The 24,144-nt window shown below is 47.5% G+C and overlaps 1 protein-coding gene across 1 annotated transcript in view; it reads left to right on the top strand.

Annotated features, from left to right (window-relative positions):
- The window catches only part of LOC140465571 (probable G-protein coupled receptor 139), a 41,776-nt gene extending 17,868 nt beyond the window's left edge, over window positions 1-23,908 (top strand). Inside the window, exon 3 of the mRNA XM_072561114.1 lies at window positions 23,612-23,908. Coding sequence (XP_072417215.1) covers window positions 23,612-23,908 — 297 coding nt within the window. The remainder of the gene's footprint in view (window positions 1-23,611) is intronic.
- The last annotated feature ends 236 nt before the right edge of the window (window positions 23,909-24,144 follow it).

Raw genomic sequence — 24,144 nt, 5'->3', positions numbered from 1 at the left:
ACTGGATTTGGTTCTGGGTAACGAACCAGGCCAGGTATTAGAACTAGAGGTAGGTGAGCACTTTGGGGACAGTGACCACAATTCGGTGATTTTTACTCTAGTGATGGAGAGGGATAAGTGTGTACTGCAGGACAAGAGTTATAGCTGGGGGCAGGGAAATTATGATGCGGTGAGGCATGACTTAGGATGTGTGGATTGGAAAAGTAGATTCCAAGGCAAGAGCGTAATTGATATGTGGAACTTGTTCAAGGAGCAACTATTGAGTGTCCTTGATAAGTACGTATCTATCAGGCAGGGAGGAAAGGGTAGTGTGAGGGAGCCGTGGTTTAATAAGGAATTGGAATCCCTTGTTAAATGGAAGAGGGCGGCCTTTGTAAAGATGAGGCGTGAAGGTTCAATAGGGGCGATTGAGAGTTAAGGTAGCCCGGAAGGACCTGAAGAGAGAGCTAAGAGCAGCAAGGAGGGGACATGAAAGGTCCTTAGTTGGTAGGATTAGGGAAAACCCTAAGGCTTTCTATAGGTATGTTAGGAATAAAAGAATGACTAGGGTAGGAATAGGTCCAATCAAGGATAGTAATGGGAAGTTGCGTGTGGAGGCTGAAGAGATTGGGGAGGCATTGAATGAATACTTTTCGTCAGTATTCACTCAGGAACAGGACATTGTTTTCGATATGAATACTGAGGCACGAATAAGTAGAATGGATGGCTTTGAGATATGTAGAGAAGAGGTGTTGGAAATTCTGGCAAGGGTGAAAATAGATAAGTCCCTGGGTCTGATGGCATTTATCCTAGGATTCTCTGGGAAGCAAGGGAGGAGATTGCAGAGCCATTGGCCTTGATTTTTGTGTCCTCTTTGTCTACAGGAGTAGTGCCAGAGGACTGGAGGCTAGCAAACGTGGTTCCCTTGTTCAAGAAGGGGAGTAGGGATAATCCTAATAACTATAGGCCAGTGAGTCTCACTTCTGTTGTGGGCAAAGTCTTAGAGAGAATTGTAAGGGATAGGATTTATGCACATCTGGATAAGAATAATGTGATCAAGGATAGTCAGCATGGTTTTGTGAAGGGCATGTCGTGCCTCACAAACCTTATTGAATTCTTTGAGAAGGTGACTAAGGAGGTAGATGAGGGGAAAGCGGTAGATGTGGTATATATGGATTTTAGTAAGGCATTTGATAAGGTCCCCCATGGTAGGCTACTGCAGAAAATACAGAGATATGGCATTGAGGGTGAGTTGGAGGTTTGGATTAGGAATTGGCTGGCTGGAAGAAGACAGAGGGTAGTAGTTGATGGCAAAGGTTCATCTTGGAGTGCCGTCACTAGCGGTGTTCCGCAAGGATCTGTTTTGGGACCATTGCTGTTTGTCATTTTTATAAATGACCTGGAGGAAGGGTTAGAAGGTTGGGTGAGCAAGTTTGCGGATGATACGAAAGTCAGAGGAGTTGTAGACAGTGAGGAAGGATGTGGCAGGTTACAGCGGGATATAGAGAAGCTGCAGAGCTGGGCAGAAAGGTGGCAAATGGAGTTCAATGTGGGTAAGTGTGAGGTGATTCACTTTGGTAAGAGTAACAAAAAGATGGGGTACTGGGCTAATGGTCGGATACTTGGTAGTGTGGAAGAGCAGAGGGATCTTGGTGTCCATGTACACATATCTCTGAAAGTTGCCACCCAGGTAAATAGTGCAGTGAAGAAGGCATATGGCGTACTGGCTTTTATTGGTAGAGGAATTGAGTTCCGGAGTCCTGAGGTCATGCTGCAGTTGTATAAGACTCTGGTGCGGCCGCATCTGGAGTATTGTGTGCAGTTTTGGTCGCCATACTATAGGAAGGATGTGGAGGCACTGGAACGGGTGCAGAGGAAGTTTACCAGGATGTTGCCTGGTATGGTAGGAAGATCCTATGAGGAAAGGCTGAGGCACTTGGGGTTGTTTTCATTGGAGAAAAGAAGGTTTAGGGGTGACTTGATAGAGGTGTACAAGATGATTAGGGGGTTAGATAGGGTTGACAGTGAGAACCTTTTTCCACGTATGGAGTCAGCTATTACAAGGGGGCATAGCTTTAAATTAAGGGGGGGTAGATATAGGACTGATGTTAGGGGTAGGTTCTTCACTCAGCGAGTCGTAAGTTCATGGAATGCCCTGCCAGTAGCTGTGGTGGACTCTCCCTCTTTATGGGTATTTAAGCGGGCATTGGATAGGTATATGGAGGATAGTGGGTTAGTGTAGGTTAGGTGGGCTTGGATCGGCGCAACATCGAGGGCCGAAGGGCCTGTACTGCGCTGTATTCTTCTATGTTCTATGTTCTATGTTCTATGTTCTAATTAAGTCCCTTGGTTTGGATGGGATTTATCCTCGGATTCTCTGGGAAGCCAGCAAACAGATTATACAGCCTTTGGCTTTGATTTTTATGTCAAACTTGTTTACTGGAATAGTGCCAGAAGACTGGAAGGTAGCAAGTGTGGTTCCCCCTGTTCAAGGAGGGGAGTAGAGACAACCCTGGGAATTATAGACCAGTGAGCATTACTTCCGTTGTGGGTAAAGTGGTGGAAAAGTTATAAGAGATAGGATTTTTAATCATCTAGAGAGCAATAAGTTGATTAGGGACAGTCAACATGGCCTTGTGAAGGGTAGGTTGTCCCTCACAAACGTATGAAGTTATTTGAGAATGTGACCTTACAGGTGGATGAGAGTAAAGCGGTTGACTTGGTGTACATGGATTTCAGTAAAGCGTTTGATAACATTCCCCATGGGAGGCTACTGCACAAAATACTGAGGCATAGGATTGAGGGTGATCCAGTGGTTTCAATCAGAAATTGGTCAGTTGAAAGAAGATAGAGGATAGTGATTGATGGAAAATGTTCATGTTGGGGATCAGTGACTATTAGTGTACCGCAAGGATCTGTTTTGGAGCCACTGCTGTTTGTCAGTTTGATAAATGACCTAGATGAGGGTTTAGAAGGATGGGTTAGTAAATGTGTGGATGACACTAAGGTCGGTAGAGTTGTGGATAGTGCGGAAGGATGTTGTACATTACAGAGAGACATAGATAAGCTGCAGAGCTGGGCTGAGAGGGGGCAAATTATGTTTAATGCAGAAAAGTGTGAGCTGTTTCACTTTGGAAGGAGCAACAGGAATAAAGAGCACTGGGCTAATGGTAAGATTCTTGGTCATGCAGATGAGCAGAGAGACCTCAGTGTCCCATGTATGTAGATTCCTGAAAGTTGCCACCCACATTGATAGGGTTGTATACAAAGTATAGAGTGGTTTTATTGACCGAGAGATTGGGTTTTGGAGCCTGGAGGTCATGGTGCAGCTGGTAAAAATTCTGGTGTGGCTGCAATTGGAGAATTGCATACAGTTCGGGTCACCGTGTTATCAGAACGATGAGGAAACTTTGGGAAGGGTGCAGAGGACATTTACCAGGATGTTGCCTGGTCTGGAGGGAAGATCTTATGAGGAAATGCTGAGGGACTTGAGGCTGTTTTTGTGAGTGATAAGGTTAAGAGGTGACTTAATAGCGGCATGCAAGATAATCAGAAGGTTCGATAAGGTGGATAGTGAGAGCCTTTTTCCTCGGATGGTGATGGCTAGTGGGAGGGGAGATAGCTTTAAACTGAGGGGTGATAGAGAAAGGACAGATGTCAGAGGGAGGTTCTTTACTCGGAGAGCAGTCAGGGCATGAAATGCCTGGCCTACAACAGGAAAAGACTTGAGAACTTTAAGGGCGTTTACATGGTCATTGGATAAATATTTGGATGAAAATGGAATAGTGTCGGTTAGATAGGCCTCAGATCAGTTCCACAGGTCGGTGCAACATCGAGGGCTGAAGGGCCTGTACTGTGCTGTAATGTTCCATATTCTCCGTTCCATGTTTAAAGTCCCTGAAGATATTACCCAGCTCATTTCGATGGGGAGGCAGGGAGTGTACTGGTCCAAGGATAGTGTCAGTGTGCTCAGAAGGCCATTGGGCTAGAGACTGTCGGCTGCAGTTGGCTCCTCCTCCTGCATCCACAGGACTCCAGCCCTCTGTCCATCCCCCAGCGTTTACACTCATGGGCCCCTTCCAGACGACACACTCAGGGTGCCATGAGGGGTTTCCGGTCCAGCTGCCTTGATCCAGCTATCTTCTTCTCCCCTCAAAGACCCAATAACAGAAATTGATGCTCAGGGGAGGCGTGGTAAGGTTTCAGTTGACTCAGGCATGACTATTTTATCTGTCCACCCCGTGTGTCTCCACTGTCAGTATACCCGGAATTCACATTGTGGAATCGTTCTCCCAACCTGCTCCCATTCAGATAGGTCAGCTCCAGGTCCAGGAGACATTTGTCATTGCCAAGAATCCAGCTGTTTCCCTGGTGGGTCACCAAGTCCTGTCTAAACTTGGTGCTTCGATCCACTGGTCTGATCAGGGCCTGTTCTTGGAGCTCCCTGATCACTCTGTGGTGTAGGCCCTGAGTTTGCTGTTGCAGTGCTCTCACCCTGTCACACAGGCACTGTTGTAGTGCTGGCAACTACAGAACAACCCCATGAACCTCTCCTGTACCCCCTGATAGTGGATTTAGAAGGAAGCACCAATCCCTGTTTCAGCTTTATCCATCATCGTCTCCTGACACCCCGCTCTCCTGTAATTACCCATCGCACAGACCTTTTTACCCACTCTCTAGTCCCTGATTGATATGCAAGCCTCATGACCCCCTTGGTTAGGCCAGTCAGGTCACTAGAGTAGAATGGGTGAGTTTATTTCAGTCCTGTGGACCTAGATGCTTCCGTCCAGCTTGATACTGTCCAATCAGCTTTGTTCACATTGGGTCCCACCTTGGTGCCCCATGTCACTGTCTCTATTAAGTCCACGCATCAACCTGAGGAAATTGGTGCTATGATCCAATCCTTGTCTTGCAGTGAATCTCTTCGGGAGACCCATTGTGGGAACTCTCAGATTCCTGTATTTCCTGATGAGGCCAGTTGGGTCTGTCTATTGGCCAGTAATTTCACTCCAGTATTAGCCTCACTCGCCCCATGACTATGTGTCCCACCGGTCCTCGCATCCACACCCCCCCCACACCCCGTCCCTGAGGGCACTCCATAAAAATCATGTGGAGTTGGTGGTTACTTCTCCACTGCACCGTGTTCCTGTCCGTCCTGGTGCGGCCCTCCCTTGAGGACGTCACTAGAGACTGTCCCCTGATGCTGTATATACTCATCCCTCTCTATCGTTCAAGTAAGCATAATCGAATTGTGGTCACCATCACCAAAGTGCTAACCTACCTTCAAATCTAACACCTGACTGGGTTCATTACCCAGTATCAAATCCAGTGTGGCCTCGCCCCTTGTTGGTCTGTTTACATACTGGGTCAAGAAACCTTCCTGAACAAATTGGACAAAAACTGACCCATCTAAAGTACTCAAACTATAGTATTTCCAGAGCTGAAAATGTGTTGCTGGAAAAGCACAGCAGGTCAGCCAGCATCCAAGAAGCAGGAGAATCAACATTTCGGGCATGAGCCCTTCTTCAGGAGGGTCCACGGTTATCGGGAACAACACCGTTTCTGCCGTCGCCGCAGCAACTTCCACCCCCAGTGACATCACTCACCTGCACAATGACCACACCGATCTCCATCACCACACCTAACCCCGCCCCGCGCCGATCTCCGTCACCACACCTAACCCCGCCCCACGCCGATCTCCGTCACCACTCCTAACCCCGCCCCCCACGCCGATCTCTGTCACCACTCCTAACCGCGCCCCCACACCGATCTCCATCACATCACCTAACCCCGCCCCCGCGCCGATCTCCGTCACCACACCTAACCCCGCCCCCACACCGATCTCTGTCACCACACCTAACCCCGCCCCCACGCCGATCTCCATCATTCTCCTGCTCCTTGGAAGCTGCGCTTTTCCAGCAACACATTTTCAGCTCCGATCTCCAGCATCTGCAGTCCTCACTTTCTCCTATAGTATTTCCAGTCAATATTTGGAAAGTTAAAATCTCCCATAACAACTACTATGTTACCCTCAGTCCTATCCAGAACCAGTTTTATAATCCTTGCCTCTACATCTTTGGAACTATTCAGACACCCATAGAAAACTCCACTAGGGTGACCTCTCCTGTTTCTAACCTCAGCCTGTACGACCTCAATAGTGGAGTCCTCATCAAACATCCTCTCTGCAACAGTAATACTGGTCTTGACTAACAATGTCACACCACCCCCTCTTTTACCATCTTCTCTACTCTTACCCAAACATCTAAACCCCAGAACCTGCAACAACCATTCCTGTCCCTGCTCTATCCATGTCTGTGAAATGGCCACAACATTGAAATACCAAGTACCAACCCATGCTGCAAGTTCACCCACCTTATCCCAGATGCTCCTGGTGTTGAAGTAGACACACGTCAAACCACCTTCCTGCCTGTTGGTACACTCTTGTGACCTTGAAACCTTATTTCTGACCTCACTGCTCTCAACCTCTTGGACACTGGAACTACAATTTCGATTCCCATCCCCCTGCTGAATTAGTTTAAACTATCCGGTTCACAAAGCAGACTAGTTTAAAACTAATCGGAAAAGTCCTGCATGATACCATCCCCATGAATTGGTATCTAAGGTGGTGAATTTAGCAAGAACCCAACTGCCCGAATGGTGCTCCCCCTCCCCCCAAATTCAAACACTATGCTTCCCAGTGTCCCATCGATATTGTGGTTCTGTTCGCCGAGCTGGGAATTTGTGTTGCAGACGTTTTGTCCCCTGTCTATGTGACATCCTCAGTGCTTGGGAGCCTCCTGTGAAGCACATGATTGCTATTGGCAGCACCGCGTGCCAAATGCATTAGCCAAATAAGGACTCAACTATCCGTTTCTACGCAAACGGAAGAGACCATAATTGTTACTCCAGTACGACTGCCCTCAGGCAGGCATGAGGGAGACAGTGAAAGTGCCGAGAAATGTCATGATCGAATTAAAGGATTCATAGAGAAGGCCCCTCTAGAATCTAGTTCTTTTAATAGTTGGACAATTTTTAATTCTAATTTTAAAGGGTTCTTTAATTTTAGTCAGAATCAGAATCAGAGAGCAATAGAGAGAGAAATGTTACCAAGAAAGATGAAATAGAAATATTAATAGAGTACCTGATAAATAATTTCATTTGTAAATTTTGTAACAACATTTATAATACAACAGGACTGTTTAGAAAACTCTTAAATCAGTGTCAGGGGATAAAAGCACAAAGAGTTAAGTGTAGTCAATGCGGCTGGGAGGGTAGTTACCACTCAGTCACTTGTCACTATCCCAAATGTAACAGTAATGAAAGTAGGAATGAAGTAGATAACCTATTCCAATGTAAATCTAAGTGGCCAAATTTCATAACAGATTAGTGAGAGTAATAAATCATAAAAAGGATTTAATTGTTAAGCATCAGGATATTAGACAAAGAGATAATACAAGATTAAACAATGCTAAGAGAAGATATAGTAGGAAAGAAGGAAAATTAAAGAGATTCAGGTTTTATACAAAAATAAAAGACAGTACCGAGCTAGAACTATGATGGGAGCTCCATCCAAATGTCAATGCCCACTCAGCAAGGAGGAGCTAGAAGATCATTTTTAAAATAGATTGTCTATTCCTAATGATAAAAGTTACTTAAGAGACTTTGCCAAGTATAAAGGTCAACTTGTGGGGTCTGTGAGATATTCTGACCAGCCCAGTCACGGTGGAAGACGTCAATCAGGCCTTAAAGGTGATGGATGTTAAAACCACGGCCGGGTAGGATCAATGACACTCAGATGGGATTAAAATATTTAACAAAGATAATACGGTAATCCCCAGAATTTATACAATCTGACTTAAAATAGGCAGTATCCCAGATGTATTAAAGATAAGCAGAACTGTATTAATCCCTAAAGTCAATGATGAGGTCGGTTTAAAGGATATTAATAGTTACAGACCCATCACAATAGGCCCAATTTTGCTGAGAATTTTTACTAAAATTATAGCAAATAGGTTAAGTAATAAATTTAAATAAACGGCAAGCAAGGTTTTTTTGGCAGGGGTCGCAGGTTGTGAAGAAAACATCAAAATACTTGAGAACATTATCAATGGAGCTAAGGAAAAGAAAATTGACTTAGCTGTGGTATTTGTCGACCTGGCCAAAGCCTTGATACTTTTGGGCACAAATTGATAATTAACGCCCTTAAAAGAATTCAAATTCCTCCAGATTTTATTAAATTAATAAGTTTATACAATAATTTTACTAGAATTGAAGGTTTTAATTCCAAAAAATCTTTGATCAAAGTTTTAAAAGGAGTTAAACAGGATGACTCCTTGTCACGGATTCTTTTTAATAAAGTTACGGACTCCCTCATAAACACTATTGAAAATGGTTAAAAAGGAATATCTTTAGGTCAGGATAGGGAGAGTTATTATTGTGTAACCCTAGCGTTTGTGATGATACAGCATTTATCAGCCAATCCTACGAAGGAATGGCTTACAATTTAAAACTGACATAGATTTTGCAATAATACTGGCATGGAGGTTAACGTAAGAAAAACTAAAGGATTTTACTTTGCTTCTAAAAATAAAACATTTATTTATAATAATAGGGCCAACTGGAAATTTAGTGAGGGAGAGATACAGTTTATAGATCCTGGAAGTGCCGATAAATACCTAGGTGCAAAAATTGATCCGTGGATTGGGATAAGCCAATCGCATTGGGAAGACCTGCTCGGAGACTGGATCGATAATCTTAAAAGATCTCTTAATACCCGTACAGAAATTGGAACTCTTGAAAGTATATTTTATCCCTAGACTTTATTATTATTAATTTTATCAGAAGCATCACTAATTTATCTTAATAGACTTGATAATATAATTGAAAGTGCGGTTAAAGAATTATTACATCTCCCACAATCTATCGCAGATGGGTTTTTATATACTAGGACGCGAGGGAGGCCTTGCGCTGAATAAACTATCTACAGTTATTCCAATTGCCATTTTAAAGGAAATACGAAAAGTTATACAGATCATGCCTCATTTTCATTCGAGGGTTCTCGTATAAATGACAAAATTTAGTAAATTGAAACGTTAAAGGAAATCTGGAATCCAAATATAAATGGGCAATTGGAAGAAATGGTTCTTACTGATGAGGAGAACAATGGTATCGAAGAGTTTAGTAACAAGAACTATACCAACTGGAGGAATATAGAACATCAGAAATGGATGGCCTTGCCCTGTCAAGGGGGGGACACCCTTCACTTCAAGAACAATACCAGCTCCAATAATTGGTTGACAAAAATTCAGCATACGAAGACATCCAAAGTAATAAACTCTTTTTTATTACAAACACATTTATATCCTACAAGGGTGTCGTTAACCTATGGAGGGCCATTTGACATCAATTGTCACTATTGTAATGAGACCTCAGCCACAATCGCGCACATTTCAGGATAGTGTCCCTACGTAAAATGTGAGAATTAAGAGACAATAGAATAGCGCAAGAATTAACAAAGTTTGTTAAGATGAGAGAATGGGTAACATATATGGAACCACGCACGAAAGACAAAAATGGGAAATTATGGATCCCGGAATTAGTCTTTAAAAAGGAAAATCACATTTTGATGGTAGACGTAACAATCAGAATGAACATGTAACCTAACTCACATGAACAGGCTTGGGAGGAAAAGAAAGAAAAATATAAACATCTAGAGAGTGAAACTATTGCCCTCACGAAAGGAACAAGAGTATCCTTTTATGGATTCATGACGGGATCCCGAGGAAAATGGTTTGAGAAGAACAATGAACTAATGAAAGACCTTGGGGATCGAGAAATTTAAAACCTTTGTTCAAAACATCACGAATCTAGTTTTATCTTTAACGCTTGAGCTTTTAAGGATTTTTATTGACTCATAGGATTCTGTATTTGACATAATTTAACAACATTAGAATATTTAAATGTTTAATTTTAGATTAATTTTAATTGGGGTCATAGGTTAAATTTTATTTAGTGTTTAACATTTTAATGTTTTAATAATAAAAGTAAATTATTTTAATTCACTAATTAAGGGTGGTGGGTAATACAGGTGTAATTTAATTAAAGTGCACTAAACACACAACAAATGATGAGCGGGAATATAACCGCACGGTTGAAAAGCCCAGCTCATTCCTCGCTTTAATCAGTGATTCTGGTTTACAATATTTTATCCCGTTCCCTTTAAGATCATCTGGCTGTGGTTAGCTCGATAGGGGTACACCTACATCAACAAGCGACGATAAAACTCGGAAAGGACACGATCCATTCACATGGTGAGTATGAAATTAGCCGGGCTGGAAGGAGATTCCCAAACGAGAAACCAGATGATGAGGGGAATTGGAAGGTGACAGCATGGAACAGAACTGGACCCTGTGCAGCAAACATGGACAGTGGGGGATAGACAGGGACAGGGTCCATCCTGGAGCAGCAATGAACAGATTGAATCATTATTTAAGGGAAAGAAACACTCCAAATGATCAGACTGCCAACTGAGGCAACTGACCAGAGTCTGGCTCAACGGAGACTGTAAAGGGACTCCTGGGAAAGCATTAGGGATGGTGTTAGGATTCCTAATAATGACACACGACAGAATTAGACTAAAGGTGCCTGAGGCAGTAAACACAGGCATGATTCATGAGGATCTATGGATCGGAGATGACAACATCCTACACAGTACGCAGTAGAGAAGAACAGGAGGTTCATAGGCACCACTTTGGACAAAGAGCACCAAACTAATCCTGTGATAACAGGCCTGTACCCAATTTATTCAAACTCACACACGCTGCGTGGCTTCAAGACAAACATCATCTTGAATTGCCCCAGAAAGGTTCGCAATCTGGACACCAACATAACTGTGGGGGGGCCTACAGGGGAGGGGGGGATACTGCCCCAACCTCCCCTCGCCCTTATCACTATGGGACAGCCCAATGCAATGTCAGCACCACCACCACCCTCTGTATTAGGCCCCACATCCCTGCCAAACTCAGCTGATAAATAGACACAAAAGGGACAGGGTGGAATTCCATGGGAGTGAGAAACTCCAGCAAACGGTGGAGGAATACCCAGTGAAGTATAATCCCGGTCTCCTGCCCCTGCCAGAGGAGTCACAGCAGATTCAAGCCCGGTTGGACACAGCCCATAGAACCATCACCAAGGCGATACAGCAGGCCCATGATACCAATGAACAGGTAAAGGAGACTCGAGTAATGACTTGGTGGGAGGATTTCTGGGACTGGGGCTCCAACATACAAATCCATCCCTGTGTCTGCCTTCCTGACAGTGATAACCGTGTGTGTTACTGACTCTGGTGAGCCCAGTGTACATCACCAGTCCTCACTGTTACATTTACCCAGTGGAAGAACAAACTGTCAAACTGAATTTGGAGACCTCTGTCCACTTCCGGTCTCCCCCAGCCTATTGAAACCTTGTCGATATTTGATTAAACCCAATTAAAATCAGTCTTCGTTACCATTGTGCATACAATGTTCTGTAATATTTGTTTTCTTAGCGAATTTTGAGATTTAAAACATTTGCTCGATATTCCCATTTTCCATTTTCCAATGTATAAAGTATTCCCCGGTTTTATAACGTTTCTTCACTTTCAAGTTCCCAGTTCTGAAATTTTTTGTTAGAAATTGGTTTGATTTTAGAACTTGTTTGGCTTTGCCATTTCATTTGTTGTTTGATCAGGCGAGTGAATCTTAGCCACCCTTGTGCACGAATACGGTTTGAATTTCTTTTATTGTTAATGACTTTATGAATTTATGTGGCCATTGTAGTTTCCTCTTGTTTTGTATTTGCTCATGTTTCTGATACCTTATTTATTCCAGTTTCTGATCTGAGTTCCATGTACCTTTCTCATGCCATCTGTAACACTCCAGTTGGTTATGTATATATTGTGCTTTATTAGAGTCTGAATGGTTGTAGACCCACCGGACAGAGATTGGTCTTCTATTTTGTGATCCATCATACCTTCGTTCAGGATCAAGAGGAGGGACTGTGGTGGGAGAGTCTGTCCAAAATCATTGATTTCTGATGAACTTCAACATTTTTTTTTTCCATTTGAAGCATCGATGAGAATTATTTTATTGCCTTCGGGCAGCAGGCTTGGTGATAAACTCGGTGAAGAGTGAATTCACAAAAGCACAAGTCACATTCCTGGGCCATGTGATCGAACACACACATCGCCCATGGGATGTGAAAACAAAGGTTTTTGGGGAGCTTTAAATTCCAAAGAGAGAAGTACCATGATTCCTGCGACTGTCTGATTGTTAAAATACCGTACAACCTTCTGATGACAATGTGGCTGCTTCATTGACGGACTTGAAGTGCATAAACTTTCAGTGGATGAAGACAGACAGGCAGAAGGTATTTGACATCCTGAAAGCTGTGCTCACCACTGCCTCAGTGTCAGGCACAAAGTCATTCAAGGTGGCTATCAATGAGAGTGATGTGGGTGTCGGTGCTGTCTTCTTGCAAGACGACAATAAGATAGATTTATGGAAAAAATGCAATCAAATTGAATTATCAAAATAAATATTCCACGATTGAGGAGACCTTGAGCTTAGAGTTGGTGTTGCAACATTTCAACATTTTCATTGTCAGTAAGGTGTTAGAGATAATTGTATACACACTGATCATAATTTATCCCGAAAACTTTCAAGGGTTAAGGGCAAAAATTCCAGATTGTTTAAATGGAGCTTATTATTGCAGCCAGTTTGAAGATTATACACATGGCAGGACAAGAGAACATAAATACTGATGTATTGCTGCAGCTTTGAGAGAGATGGAGGTGTTCAGTACCAGGAGAAAACTGACAAAATGGTCTGTAATGGTGAATGTCCGCACAGTTGTAGTCAGGGTGTATTTATTGTGGTCTACTAACAGCCTAAAGCTGAAGGCTTTCAACAAATGAAGCCATCTTTGTGAATGGATGAGGTTTTTTTGTTTAAAAAGTGGTGAGGTGTGACAATAAATAACTTGAGGTCTAGGTTGGTTTTACAAAGTTTGGAACAATAGAAGCAGCCTGAATGGGTGGGGTCAAGCTCCCCCACAGCCAGGATTGTTAAGTTCAGTTCCTCCGTCGCAGTTGTTGTTGGGGTCTTGAAGCTGAGCTTGGAAGCTGCAGTTCATCTTTCCATCGCCCAATGCTTTTTTTTTCCTCCTGGACTGGGAGCATTGTACATGAGATCATCTCTTTTACTGAATTTGCCTGTCACAAGTATGTGATGTTACTATATTGGAACAGTTACAGTTTATTAATTAAAATTATAGTGTTAAGTTTTGCAATGGAATTATGTACTCCACTTTCTGGTTTCTTTTGTTACATTTGAACAATGGAGAATGAATAAAGTTTGTTTTGCTTCAAGTCTGGCAGGTTGGCCATTTGGGGGCTAGTGTATCTTCACAATGTATGTTCGAGGGGTTTGGTCTGGTTCCTAACAGCGGTGTAAGAACTGTATGACTCAACTGCCTTTGCAAAAGGATGTGTTTATGGGATGCTGCCATTGCAGCCGCCTTTAACTGCTCAAGTGAAATAAAACAGACAGGCAGGAGGCTGGAAGAACACATCGAGCCAGGTAGTGTCTGGGGGAGTCTAAGTTTCAGGGGGTAACCCTTCTTGGGAGAGAACTTCTTCAAAGTGGGCATACTTTGAAGAGACTTCACAGTGGAACAAACTTGGTTAGACACTAAAAAGACTGCAGATACTGGAAATAAAACCCGTCAGGAAGGGAGGCTGGAAATATGGGCACAGCAACTGGAATAAACAGGGCATCAAAACTGGCCAAAATACAAAGCATGCTGGGAATACGTGAACCAAGACAAAAGACAATTCAGCCTCAGAAAAGTCATTACAAGATCTCAGCCCAGACAATTGCCAACTAGAGGCATCAGAACACATGAGGATGTGTGAAAGGGCAATTCAGCCCTTCCTGATGAACAAACACTCGACAGACCAGCTACCAGTATCTGGGAAGGAGCTTCAGTTTCTAAAGAATAAGATCGTTCAAAATAAATACTTAACAGTCTGAAGGTGAACTCTAAACCTTTGTTCAAATAAAGTTGTGACCTGGTTCCCTGTCTGTAGACTGGTGCAGTGTAGCCCCTTCCGAGCACACCCCATGGTGCCTGGGGAAGTTAATACTGTGTACATTGGTTAAGGTGTCCACAGGGTCTTTGAGACCTCCCCCCGTTCCAGATAACATTTTGGCTTCAGTACAACGTGACCCTTTACGTCCTTTTAACCTGAACTGCCTTCCTTGCCGGTATCTTGCACGTTCAGCCTGAGCTGGTCTTGAAGAGAGCAGCTGCCCCCCGTGAAGGCCAGGGTATAAACTGAACATGAGAAACACTGGCACTGACCACCCATGGAGCCTTAAACTGGGACAGGCAAAGCACGGGCCGGGGGACTTCACCGGATCCTCATTTTCCTTTTAACCGGATTGATTAAAGGACGACATAAATCTGTTAAAATGACAAGGGATCCCAATGGCACAAACAGCAGGACACCCTGAAGCAATATCTGTGTGAAATGGCCCAAAGGGGCAGCATGTGCCAGGGAGTCAGCCTGGCGTTGGGGTGAAGGTTCCCTGGTCCAGGAGCTGTGGGGAGAAGCCCATTGGGAAGTGGGGAAAAAAGCTATAAAGCTTATCCCAGTGATTGCTGCTGCCTGCAGCTGGGACAGACTCCCCAGGGGAAGGCAGCATGGGATCCAGGCATTCCTGAAATCAACTCCACTCTAGAACAGAGCAGAATGACAGGCTCAAGCTCTTCAACAAAGCAACAAGACTGAAAGTGACAGGAAAGCTTGATCCATGTGGAACAGTTCCAGCCACCATTTGGAAATGTTTATTCTAGTGAGGGGAGGGTCACTGGGGACCAGGAGACAGCCTTACTCTACATTGACAGATTGAAACAACATTACAGTCAGCTCCAAGGGACTGTACCGGTCTCCTCCAGGTCTGTAACATGGAGCGATACACATCTGACCCTAACACAGAACAAAGTCCCAGGAACAAATCCAGGCCCCAGGAGAAACCAGTCTCAGCCCAGAACGGGCTAAACGGGCACCTTTGGGGTTCTACCTCCCCATGGAGATAAGTGAGAGGTTCAACACTGACCCAGCCTCACCTGATCCACCTCTGCCCCACAGACAGGGAGCCCCAACATCTTTCCCCAGGGTGACTATGCCCCCAGCACCCACCCCCTGACCCATGTACCCAGAAGGAAAGACCCATGTCTGTTATTTGATGAAAACAGGTCTCCAGGCCGTCACACACTGATTGGACACTGAGGGTCACATGCCTCAGGCCAGCAGGCCACTCAGACCCACCCTGAGAACCAGCAAATCAGGAGGGACACCCTTGACACCAGGAACGGAGGTCCTCCTGCCATCAGGCAAGATGAGGCAGACCCATCGAGGCCCTAGACAAATGCAGCCAACCAGGCGAACACTCCAGCAGCTTTGCCTGGAGAATCTGTCCAATATGTCTGTGATTTCAGGGATATGACCCACACCACACTAACCCACAAAGGCAGAAGCTGGGTCCACAGCTTTGTCTCCCATTACCTCAGAGAGGGGGAGGGAGGGGTCTGTGGAATTATGGGTCATCCACAAATTGATCGCTGTAGGAGGGAGGGACTTGACAACCGCCATCCAGGAAAGTAAGTGTAAGTGTGGTCCAGGCTTCCTACCGCTCACCCCTCCAACTGGCAGGAATGGGAGAAGGGGCAGGAATATACCACAAAGCCCCTGATATAGACCTCACCTGCCTCCACCCACCCCCTTCCTCTGGACCTACCCCATGCTGTTGAATTGGAGACTTTGCCCACGACTGTAGGGCACTCCAAACCCAGTCATGGTCACAAGGAAGTTGGCAGCACCCCTCTGAACCCAGGGCTCCCCCCTGGAAAGAGCTGTGTGGGTGACAGTCACAGTGACTGCCCACCCCCCACCCCGTGTAGTGATTGGGACCAGGTGAATCTGGTGGACTCCTGGCTGACCAGGATTACCCGGGGATTGAGAATCTCCTCAGTTCAGGAACCTGACTCGGAGCTGGCTGGTCACAGCCAGTGTACTCTGTCCAAGTAAATCAAGGGGGACATGGTGACAGGGTCTGGGGGCTCAGGTCCCAGATTGGGATGGAGTTGGATCGATTCAACCAGACTTGGGGATTACTGACTGAGACCTTAAAATAAATCTTCGGTGGAAAGAAACGGTTAGTTTTGGTTACTTGTGGTTGGTCAAATCAAAAGCTGGGGAAAATGGCTTTTAACATTGCAAAAACGTTCTGGGTTTGAACAGACTTCCCAAATTTGCCGAGGAAGTTTAGAAAGATGGAAATAAAGAGAAACTTTCAGGATTAGCAGACAGGCTATTATTTCCAAATTACCAAAATTCAACAATAAAGACGTCAAAGCCTTTTTGAATTATTTTGAATAACCGGTGAGGCAGATGACTGGGCCAGAGACTGTGGGGGTAATGGTCGTTCCCCCCCAATGGTAGTTGGTAGGTGGGGCGAGTGAGGTGTTTGCAGTGCTGTCAGGTGGGGGTGTGAAGAGATTGTGAAGATGGTAAACAGGCTCTCGAGTGGCTACAAATGGATTTCAGAAACAGAGGCAGCAGGTCAGCAACAAAGGAACCAGGTCAGATATGTATCCGGTTTGAAAGAACTAAACATAACAATGTCCATAGGTAGGGGAGGGCATTAAAGATAGAAAAGAGACACAGGGATCGGAGAGAAATTATTCTGGAATTTAAAAACTCACTTCCAGAGACGGTAAGAACTCTGAGGATCAGAAAATTCAAACATCGGCGCAGTCATTTCTGTGGCCATGGGAGATCCTGCTGTCGAAGACTGGGCCCAGCATGCACAAAGAATGCAATATTTTTTCTGGGCAACTGACACTGGGGCAGGTGAAAAGCAATGAGCAATCCTTCGGAATGCTTGCAGACCCACAGCATTTTCAGTCACAAGGGGTTTAAATGTTCCCAGAGTCACCAGATACCAGAACCTTCCGAGAATTACAGTTGCTTAAGGAATATTACGACCACAAACCATCTCTACTCCTAAGATGCCATTGGTTTTCTTCAGCTGTTGGAGGACCGGGGAATCAGTCGAGATCTTTGACGAGGTTGAGACGACTGGCAGAGGCATGTGGTTTTGGGTTAATACTGAAGGAGATGCTGAGAGACCGATCTGAGGCATGGGAGACAAGGGGGTGGAGCCAGCTTTCCCACTGTTAGTCAGTACGTGGGGATGTGGGATTAATGACATAACCACACAGAAGGATCTACCGGCTGAAGCCCAACTGGACTTCAAACAGCTACTACACCTGGCTTTGTCATTAGAAACTGCAGTAAGTGCATCATGGGAGCTGTCGGGCCATCCCAATGGAAGGGGACACTCACCTGTCAGACTGAGCTTGGGCAGCACCATTTGAGTGTAGTCAATCCGCCTCAAGCTGGGCATGTCCTGAACAGAGGGCCCGAAGGCCAGACCTCAGCAGGACCTCACAAAAAAGCCCAGCCTCGGCCAAATGGCTGAAGAGTCCTTCAGGATCTGGCTCAGACAGCCATTGTAGTTGCTGCTGGTGTGTGGACTCAAGACAGCAAAGGGTCCCACAAGGTCTGACCTGAGTAACAAACTTGTAGGCTGGTACCCAGGAGAGTGCCCACCTTGCAAAGCCCCCTCCACGTGGGTTGGGATAATTCAATGGCTAAGCAACATCCAAATCAGATGGCATTAAAAACACTGTTTGGGTAAATGGTCTCCCAGTTCCCATGGAAGGGTCCGTTCTGGTATAAAACATCCTGGACACCCTTGCGGTCACTCCTGACAATATCCGACTGTGGGCACAAAGATCCTGTCCTGGTGAAACAAACAGCTGGTGGGAATGGGGGAAGGAGAAGGGCCATCACAACCAGGATTGAAACCTTTCCGATCCCAGCAAGACCAGATCACCGTCGAGGACGGCAGATTACTATGTGGAGCAAGTGGGATTGTCCGAGTAAAGGTCATCACCAGATACTGACTGAACCCCACCAGGGTCATCCAGGGGTTTCCAAGATGAAGATACAAACAAGGAATTATGTCTGGTGGCCGGGATTGGATGCTAACAGCTGCATTGGTGGGCAGTGCCCAGAGTGCCAAGGATAAAAATTACCACCAGCTGAGCTCCCACATTTGTGGGAATGGCTCGGTTACACATCGACTATGCAGGTCCTTCCATGAGCACAATGGGCGTTGACAATGACCAGGAACTAAGTAGTTGGACGCGCTGAATGTTTATTCAGCGAACTCCGTGATGAGAATGATGGAGAAGCTGTAAGCATTGCTCACGATACAGAGAGTCCGGGAAGTATCAGTCATAGACCATGGAGCATCATTGACATCAGGAAATTCTCACATTATGGGAAAATGCCATTTTCCTCATAAGGACAGCTCCATGGCAACCATCGTCCAATGATCTGGTGGAAAGACTGTTCCAAATCTTGAAGGCAGGCTTAAAGCAGCAGCCTACTGCGTCACGTGATACCAAACAGTCCTGGTTCCTGATCGATTCTGGGCCCAGCCCAGACACAACAACAGGATAGTTCCAGCAGAGTTGGTGATGGGGAGCAGACACTGCACCAGGTTAAACCTGATATTTCCCCAAACTGGGGGAGGGTTGTTGGGGTGAAACAGCAGCAGGATCACCAATGCCAGCCACATGCCTCCTCGAAGCGAGGGAGACCATTTCATTGAGGGGATGATGTTTGGTGTCAGAACCATGGAAACGGCTCTGTACGGGTACGAGGTGAGGTCGACGTGAGGTCAGGTCCCGTGACTTACAAAGTTTGGGGAAAGTGAGGCAGTCCTGAACCAACACGTGGGTCACCTGAAAGCTGTTCCCTCACAAACAGGGCAGGAGCAAAACATACTAGGCCCCTGTCAACAACCAGAAGGCCTGTCAGAAACCATGGGCTCTCCCCTCTGGCTGGTGTCGAGGAAACCTCAGGGGCCAAGATGGATGCAGCCTCGATACCATTACCGCTGGAAGGAGGAGGAACCTCTCGAGATGCTCCAGATACAAGGAGAGGAACTACAGTCCGGTACGGGCCGTGTCAGAGTCTGCATCAGAGGGACCGGAGCTGGGGTGGACACGTCACAGGAAAAAGGTACAAGAGGAGCTGACCCAGTCCCCTGGGGAGGGTGAGGTGCTTTATGTCCTACAAGGTCCTTGATTGGGGTCTTCAAGCCCAGGCCAATCAGGAGGCCCTGGTTAACAAAAATAACTAGGAGATAAATAAGCACTACCGCGGTTAGGCAGTAGTGTGGGGGATGAAAAAAAAACAAAAAAAAAAAGAGGAAAAAAAATTTAACAAAAAAAAAGGGGAAAAAAAAAAAAAAAAAAAAAACAACAAGGAGATGAGGGCGGTGCTTGTCACTGGCCACTCGGGTGTCTTTCCTATCTTCCTGGTGGTGGAAATTGAATAAAGATTCGTGCACTTTGTGTCTTTTCACTGTGTCTCACACCTGCACACACACACCATGGGTGCTGGGGAATAAAAATAAGCACTACCGCACTTAGGCGGTAGTGTGGGGGTTAAAAATAAAAAAATAAAAAAAAAAATAAAAAAAAAAAAAATAACCAGAAGAGTTTCCCGGGTGTCCTTGGAGAAGGAGCACGCGGGTGTCCACTGACACCCTGGAGTTGTGACTGGCCACTTGTGTGTTTCCTTCCCTGCTGGAGAGATTGGACCATCTTGTGACTGTGCAAGGACTGTTCCTGTTGCTGCTTGGGGCCTGCCTCCCTGCTGCTGCCTGGGGCTTGCCTTGGGGCCCCTCCCCAGGACTTCCACCACCACTACCACTGCTGCTAGAAAAAAAAAAGAAAAAATAACTAGGAGATGAGGGCGGTGCTTGTCACTGGCCACTCGGGTGTTTTTCCTATCTTCCTGGTGGTGGAAATTGAATAAAGATTCGTATACTTTGTGTCCTTCACTGTGTTTTACACCTGCGCACACACCATGGGTGCTGGGGAATAAAAACAAGTGTGGGGGTAAAAAAAAAAAGGGAAAAAAAAAAGAAAAAAAAAAAAGAACTGGCGTCCGGTCTCCCTCCTCAGCACAGATTACAAAATCTTCGCCAGGATGTTGTCATCTCGCCTGGCTTCCGTGCTGGCCCACATGATTCACCCGGACCAGTCCTACACGGTCCCGGGCCGGAGGATACACGACAACGTCCACCTGGTCCGGGACCTGATCCATTTCTGTCGACGGGCTGGTCTGCCGAGCGCCTTCCTGTCTCTCGACCAGGAGAAGGCGTTCGACAGGGTCGATCACGAGTACCTGCTCGGGACTCTGCGGGCGTTCGGGTTCGGGACGCGGTTCGTCGCCCGGATCCGACTTTTGTACGCCGCCGCAGAGTGTCTGGTTAAAGTTAACGGGTCCCTGACGGCGCCCCTTCGCTTCGGGAGAGGAGTGCGTCAAGGCTGCCCCCTGTCCGGCCAGCTGTATTCCCTGTGCGTGGAGCCTTTCCTGCGCCTCTTGCGGAGGAGGTTGTCGGGGCTGGTTCTGCGCGGCGCGGGCACGGGGGTGGTCCTCTCGGCCTACGCCGACGACGTGCTCCTCACTTTCACCGACCCGGCTGACCTGGGGAGGATGCGCGAGTGCCAGGCCGTGTACTCGGCGGCGTCTTCCGCCAGGATCAACTGGGCCAAGTGTTCCGGACTACTGGTCGGCCCGTGGCGGGTGGACTCTCTGCCGGAGGAGTTACGGGGGTTCAGCTGGAGTACCACCCATCTCCTCTACCTGGGGGTCTACCTCAGCCCGGCTGAGGAATCCTGGCCGGCCAACTGGCAGGAGCTGGAGGCCAAAGTCTCGGCTCGCCTAGGCCGCTGGACAGGACTGCTCCGAGTGCTATCTTACAGGAGTCGAGTGCTGGTCATAAACCAGCTGGTGGCCGCCATGCTGTGGTACCGGCTGGTCACTTTGGTCCCTCCTCCTGGCTTTGTCGCTGACATCCAGAGAACGTTGGTCGACTTCTTCTGGGACAAAAAGATGCACTGGGTCGCCGCGCAGGTCCTGAGTCTCCCTATCGAGGAGGGCGGTCAGTCGCTGGTGTGCGTCCGCACCCAGGTCACGACGTTCCGCCTTCAGACCTTACGGCGATACCTTTACGTCGAGCCTCCTCCTAGGTGGTGCGCCCTGGCGACGTATTTTTTCCGCCAGGTGCGTAACCTCAACTACGACACGCAGCTCCTGTTCGTCGACCGTGACGGTTTGGAGGTCGCCCTCAAGGTGCTGCCTGTCTTTTACCAGGACCTGATCACTGTCTGGAACATGGTCGAATCGCGTCGCGCCTACCCTCCGGCTGGAGTAGCGGCTGTCGTCAGGGAGCCGTTGCTCAGGAATCCGCACCTCCGTACTCGCGGGTTCGAGTGGCTGTCGGAGGGGAGGGCCGTGGCGGCGAGGGCGACCAGGGTCGGGGACGTGCTGGGTGCCGGGGGCCTGGGCTGGACGCTGCCGCAGGACATAGCGAGCAGGGCAGCGGTAGACGTCCGGTACGTGGCCACCGCCATCCGACGCCTTAAAACGGCGGTGCTCGGACCCGACGTAGTGCACCGGTTGGAGGACGCTCAGGTGTGCGGTGGGATCCCGTCCGCGCTCACCCCGGCCCGGACGGAATTTCACATTGGCCCCAAGGTCCCGTACTTCCCGCGGGAGCCTGTGCCCCACAACCTGAGCCGCCTCCGGAATTTTAATTTTGTCCCCTTAAGGGATATAAAAAGGAGGGCCCTGTATCGACTGCTGCTGCACACCGTCCACCTCTTCTCCCTCATCCACCGTCCGGACACGCCTTGGCGTGCCCATTTGCCACCGGGCGGTGGGGATCCCCAGTGGAGGGCTCTCTACGCGGGAGTCCTCCCCCTTTCTCACGGGGATCTGGAGTGGAGGGTGCTGCACGCAGCAGTCCCCTGCAACCGCAGATTGCGGTGGTTCACGGACTCCCAGCCCAACTGCTTGTTCTGTGGCGCTGTGGAGTCCGTGGACCATGTATATATTGGGTGTGGGCGTCTGCACTCCCTTTTTGATTTTCTTAAAAACCTTCTCCTCTGTTTCTGGCTGCACTTCAGTCCCACGCTCCTGATCTTCGGGCACCCGGTACGGAGGAGGGAGGGCAGGTCCGAGGACCTCCTCGTGGGTCTGCTCCTGGGCCTGGCCAAACTGGCCATCAACAGGTCCAGGCAGCGGGCCGTGGAGGGGGTCGTTAGGGCCGACTGCCTGCCCCTCTTCCGGGGTTACGTTAGGGCCCGGGTGTCCTTGGAGAAGGAGCACGCGGTGTCCACCGACACCCTGGAGTCGTTCAGGGAGAGGTGGGCGCCGCAGGCAGTGGAGTGCATCATTTCCCCCTCCGTTTTGATTTAATCCCTGCACTGTTTGACTCCACATTACCCTGTGTTGAGAAGATCTCTGCTTGGTTACTGTGATTTTTGGGGTAAGCCCGATTCATGAACTGGCTGGTTTACAAAGCCAGTTTTGTAAACTCTGTTTTTAAAAATCGAGGACTGATTTCTAAACTGCCTGATCCACACAGCCAGTGTTTCAGGTGTAACTCAGGCCTCATTAGGGGATTGTTGTGGCACTGGCTGGTTACAGCCTGTCTTACTCTGTCCTTTTCTCAAAGTAAAAGAGAAAAATGTGATTGTGTGGCAGGGCTTAGCCCTTGCCCTCTAGTTTTCTTGGTTTTTTTGTTTGTTTTTCACTTTTCTTTTTGGTGTTTGGACTGAGCCCTTGTGAGAAAATACATCTGAGCAGAGGAGCTGTTCCTGTGGGGAGGCCTAGCCCTGGGACTGGGCCTCAAGACTGAACACGTGTGTGTGTTGGGAGGTGAGTACTTGCTGTATCCTGGAGTTTGGGGGAAGACCTTTCCTTCAGGAGTGGACCACACCCTGTGAGTTAACTGCACCTTTACAGTATATTATGTTCCTGTAAGTGGGCCCAGTTCTCCAAGGCTGGGCCAGGACTCCATGGAGACTGAACACCTGTGTGCTGTGGGATGTGCATTTGCTGCCTTCAGGAGTGGACCCCATTTCTGACAAGGTATTCTATACTGGAACAGTCTCCGATCCTAGGAATGGACTCTGTACCAGGAAGGACTCCTGTTTGGTGGTTGATAATTGACTCATGTTGCCTGTTGTGTTTAGCACCTGCACTGTCTTGTGTCCATGAGTCTAGTCGGCCTCATTGAGAGCCGGAAGGTTCATAGGTCACCCCGAGAGCTGGAGGGTGGGTAGGCTGTTGTGTGAACCTGAAAGTTCACAGAAAAATAACCCAGGGGGAAAAAATAACCAAGGGACTGACCTGCACAGAATGTGCGCGCTGGGGAAAATAAACACTACCGCAGTTAAACAGGAGGGTCAGAGGTTCTGTTCTCTGAGCTGGCTCTGAGGAAGCTGGACCAGTGTGTGAGAGAGAAGGGAAGGACTCTGCTCTTTCAAGAGAAGAGGAGACTGATTTTTGTTGTTGGCTCCTTTGCAGTAAGGAGGAGTTTATTTTGTGGGTGGGTGGTTGTTTTCTGGCTTTTTCTCTTTTTTTGCTTATTTGAAGCAGTACTCAGCTGCACAGGCAGCTATTACTATCATTGCTGCTACTAGTTTGGGCCTGCTCCCACTAATGGGGCCTGGACCTTGCCTGGGCCTCACCCACGCCCAGGCCTGCATCTACTGCATTTCATTGGGGCCCCTTTCTGCTGCTGCTGGCTGGGTCCCACCTGCACCCAGGCCTACTTCTGCTGCTGGCTGGGATCTATCTGTTCCTGAGACTGCTGCTGATACCTGGGCCACAGACACACCCAGGCCTACCTACATTGTTGCTGCCTCGCCCCAAATCCTCTGCTGTCACTAGGGCCCACTGGGACTCTGGACTGCCTGTACGACTGCCTCAGCCTCCTAGTCTCAAGATTACCATTGCCTGAGGCTCACACAGAGGAAGAAAACCTAGGATCACACAGCAAAACTCATGGAGAGACCAAGCACAGCAGGCCCCAGCCGTACCTACACCAGGATAGCCGCTGCCTTAGACCAGCCCCAGCTACAACCCCGACCACCTTCAGCACCTCACCAAACGCCCCGTTGTCAAGG

Source organism: Chiloscyllium punctatum, chromosome 42 (genome assembly GCF_047496795.1).
Source record: "Chiloscyllium punctatum isolate Juve2018m chromosome 42, sChiPun1.3, whole genome shotgun sequence".
In the NCBI taxonomy this organism is placed as follows: Eukaryota; Metazoa; Chordata; class Chondrichthyes; order Orectolobiformes; family Hemiscylliidae; genus Chiloscyllium; species Chiloscyllium punctatum.
The sequence above is the reverse complement of the archived record's forward strand: the minus strand, read 5'-3'. Positions and strand labels throughout refer to the sequence as shown.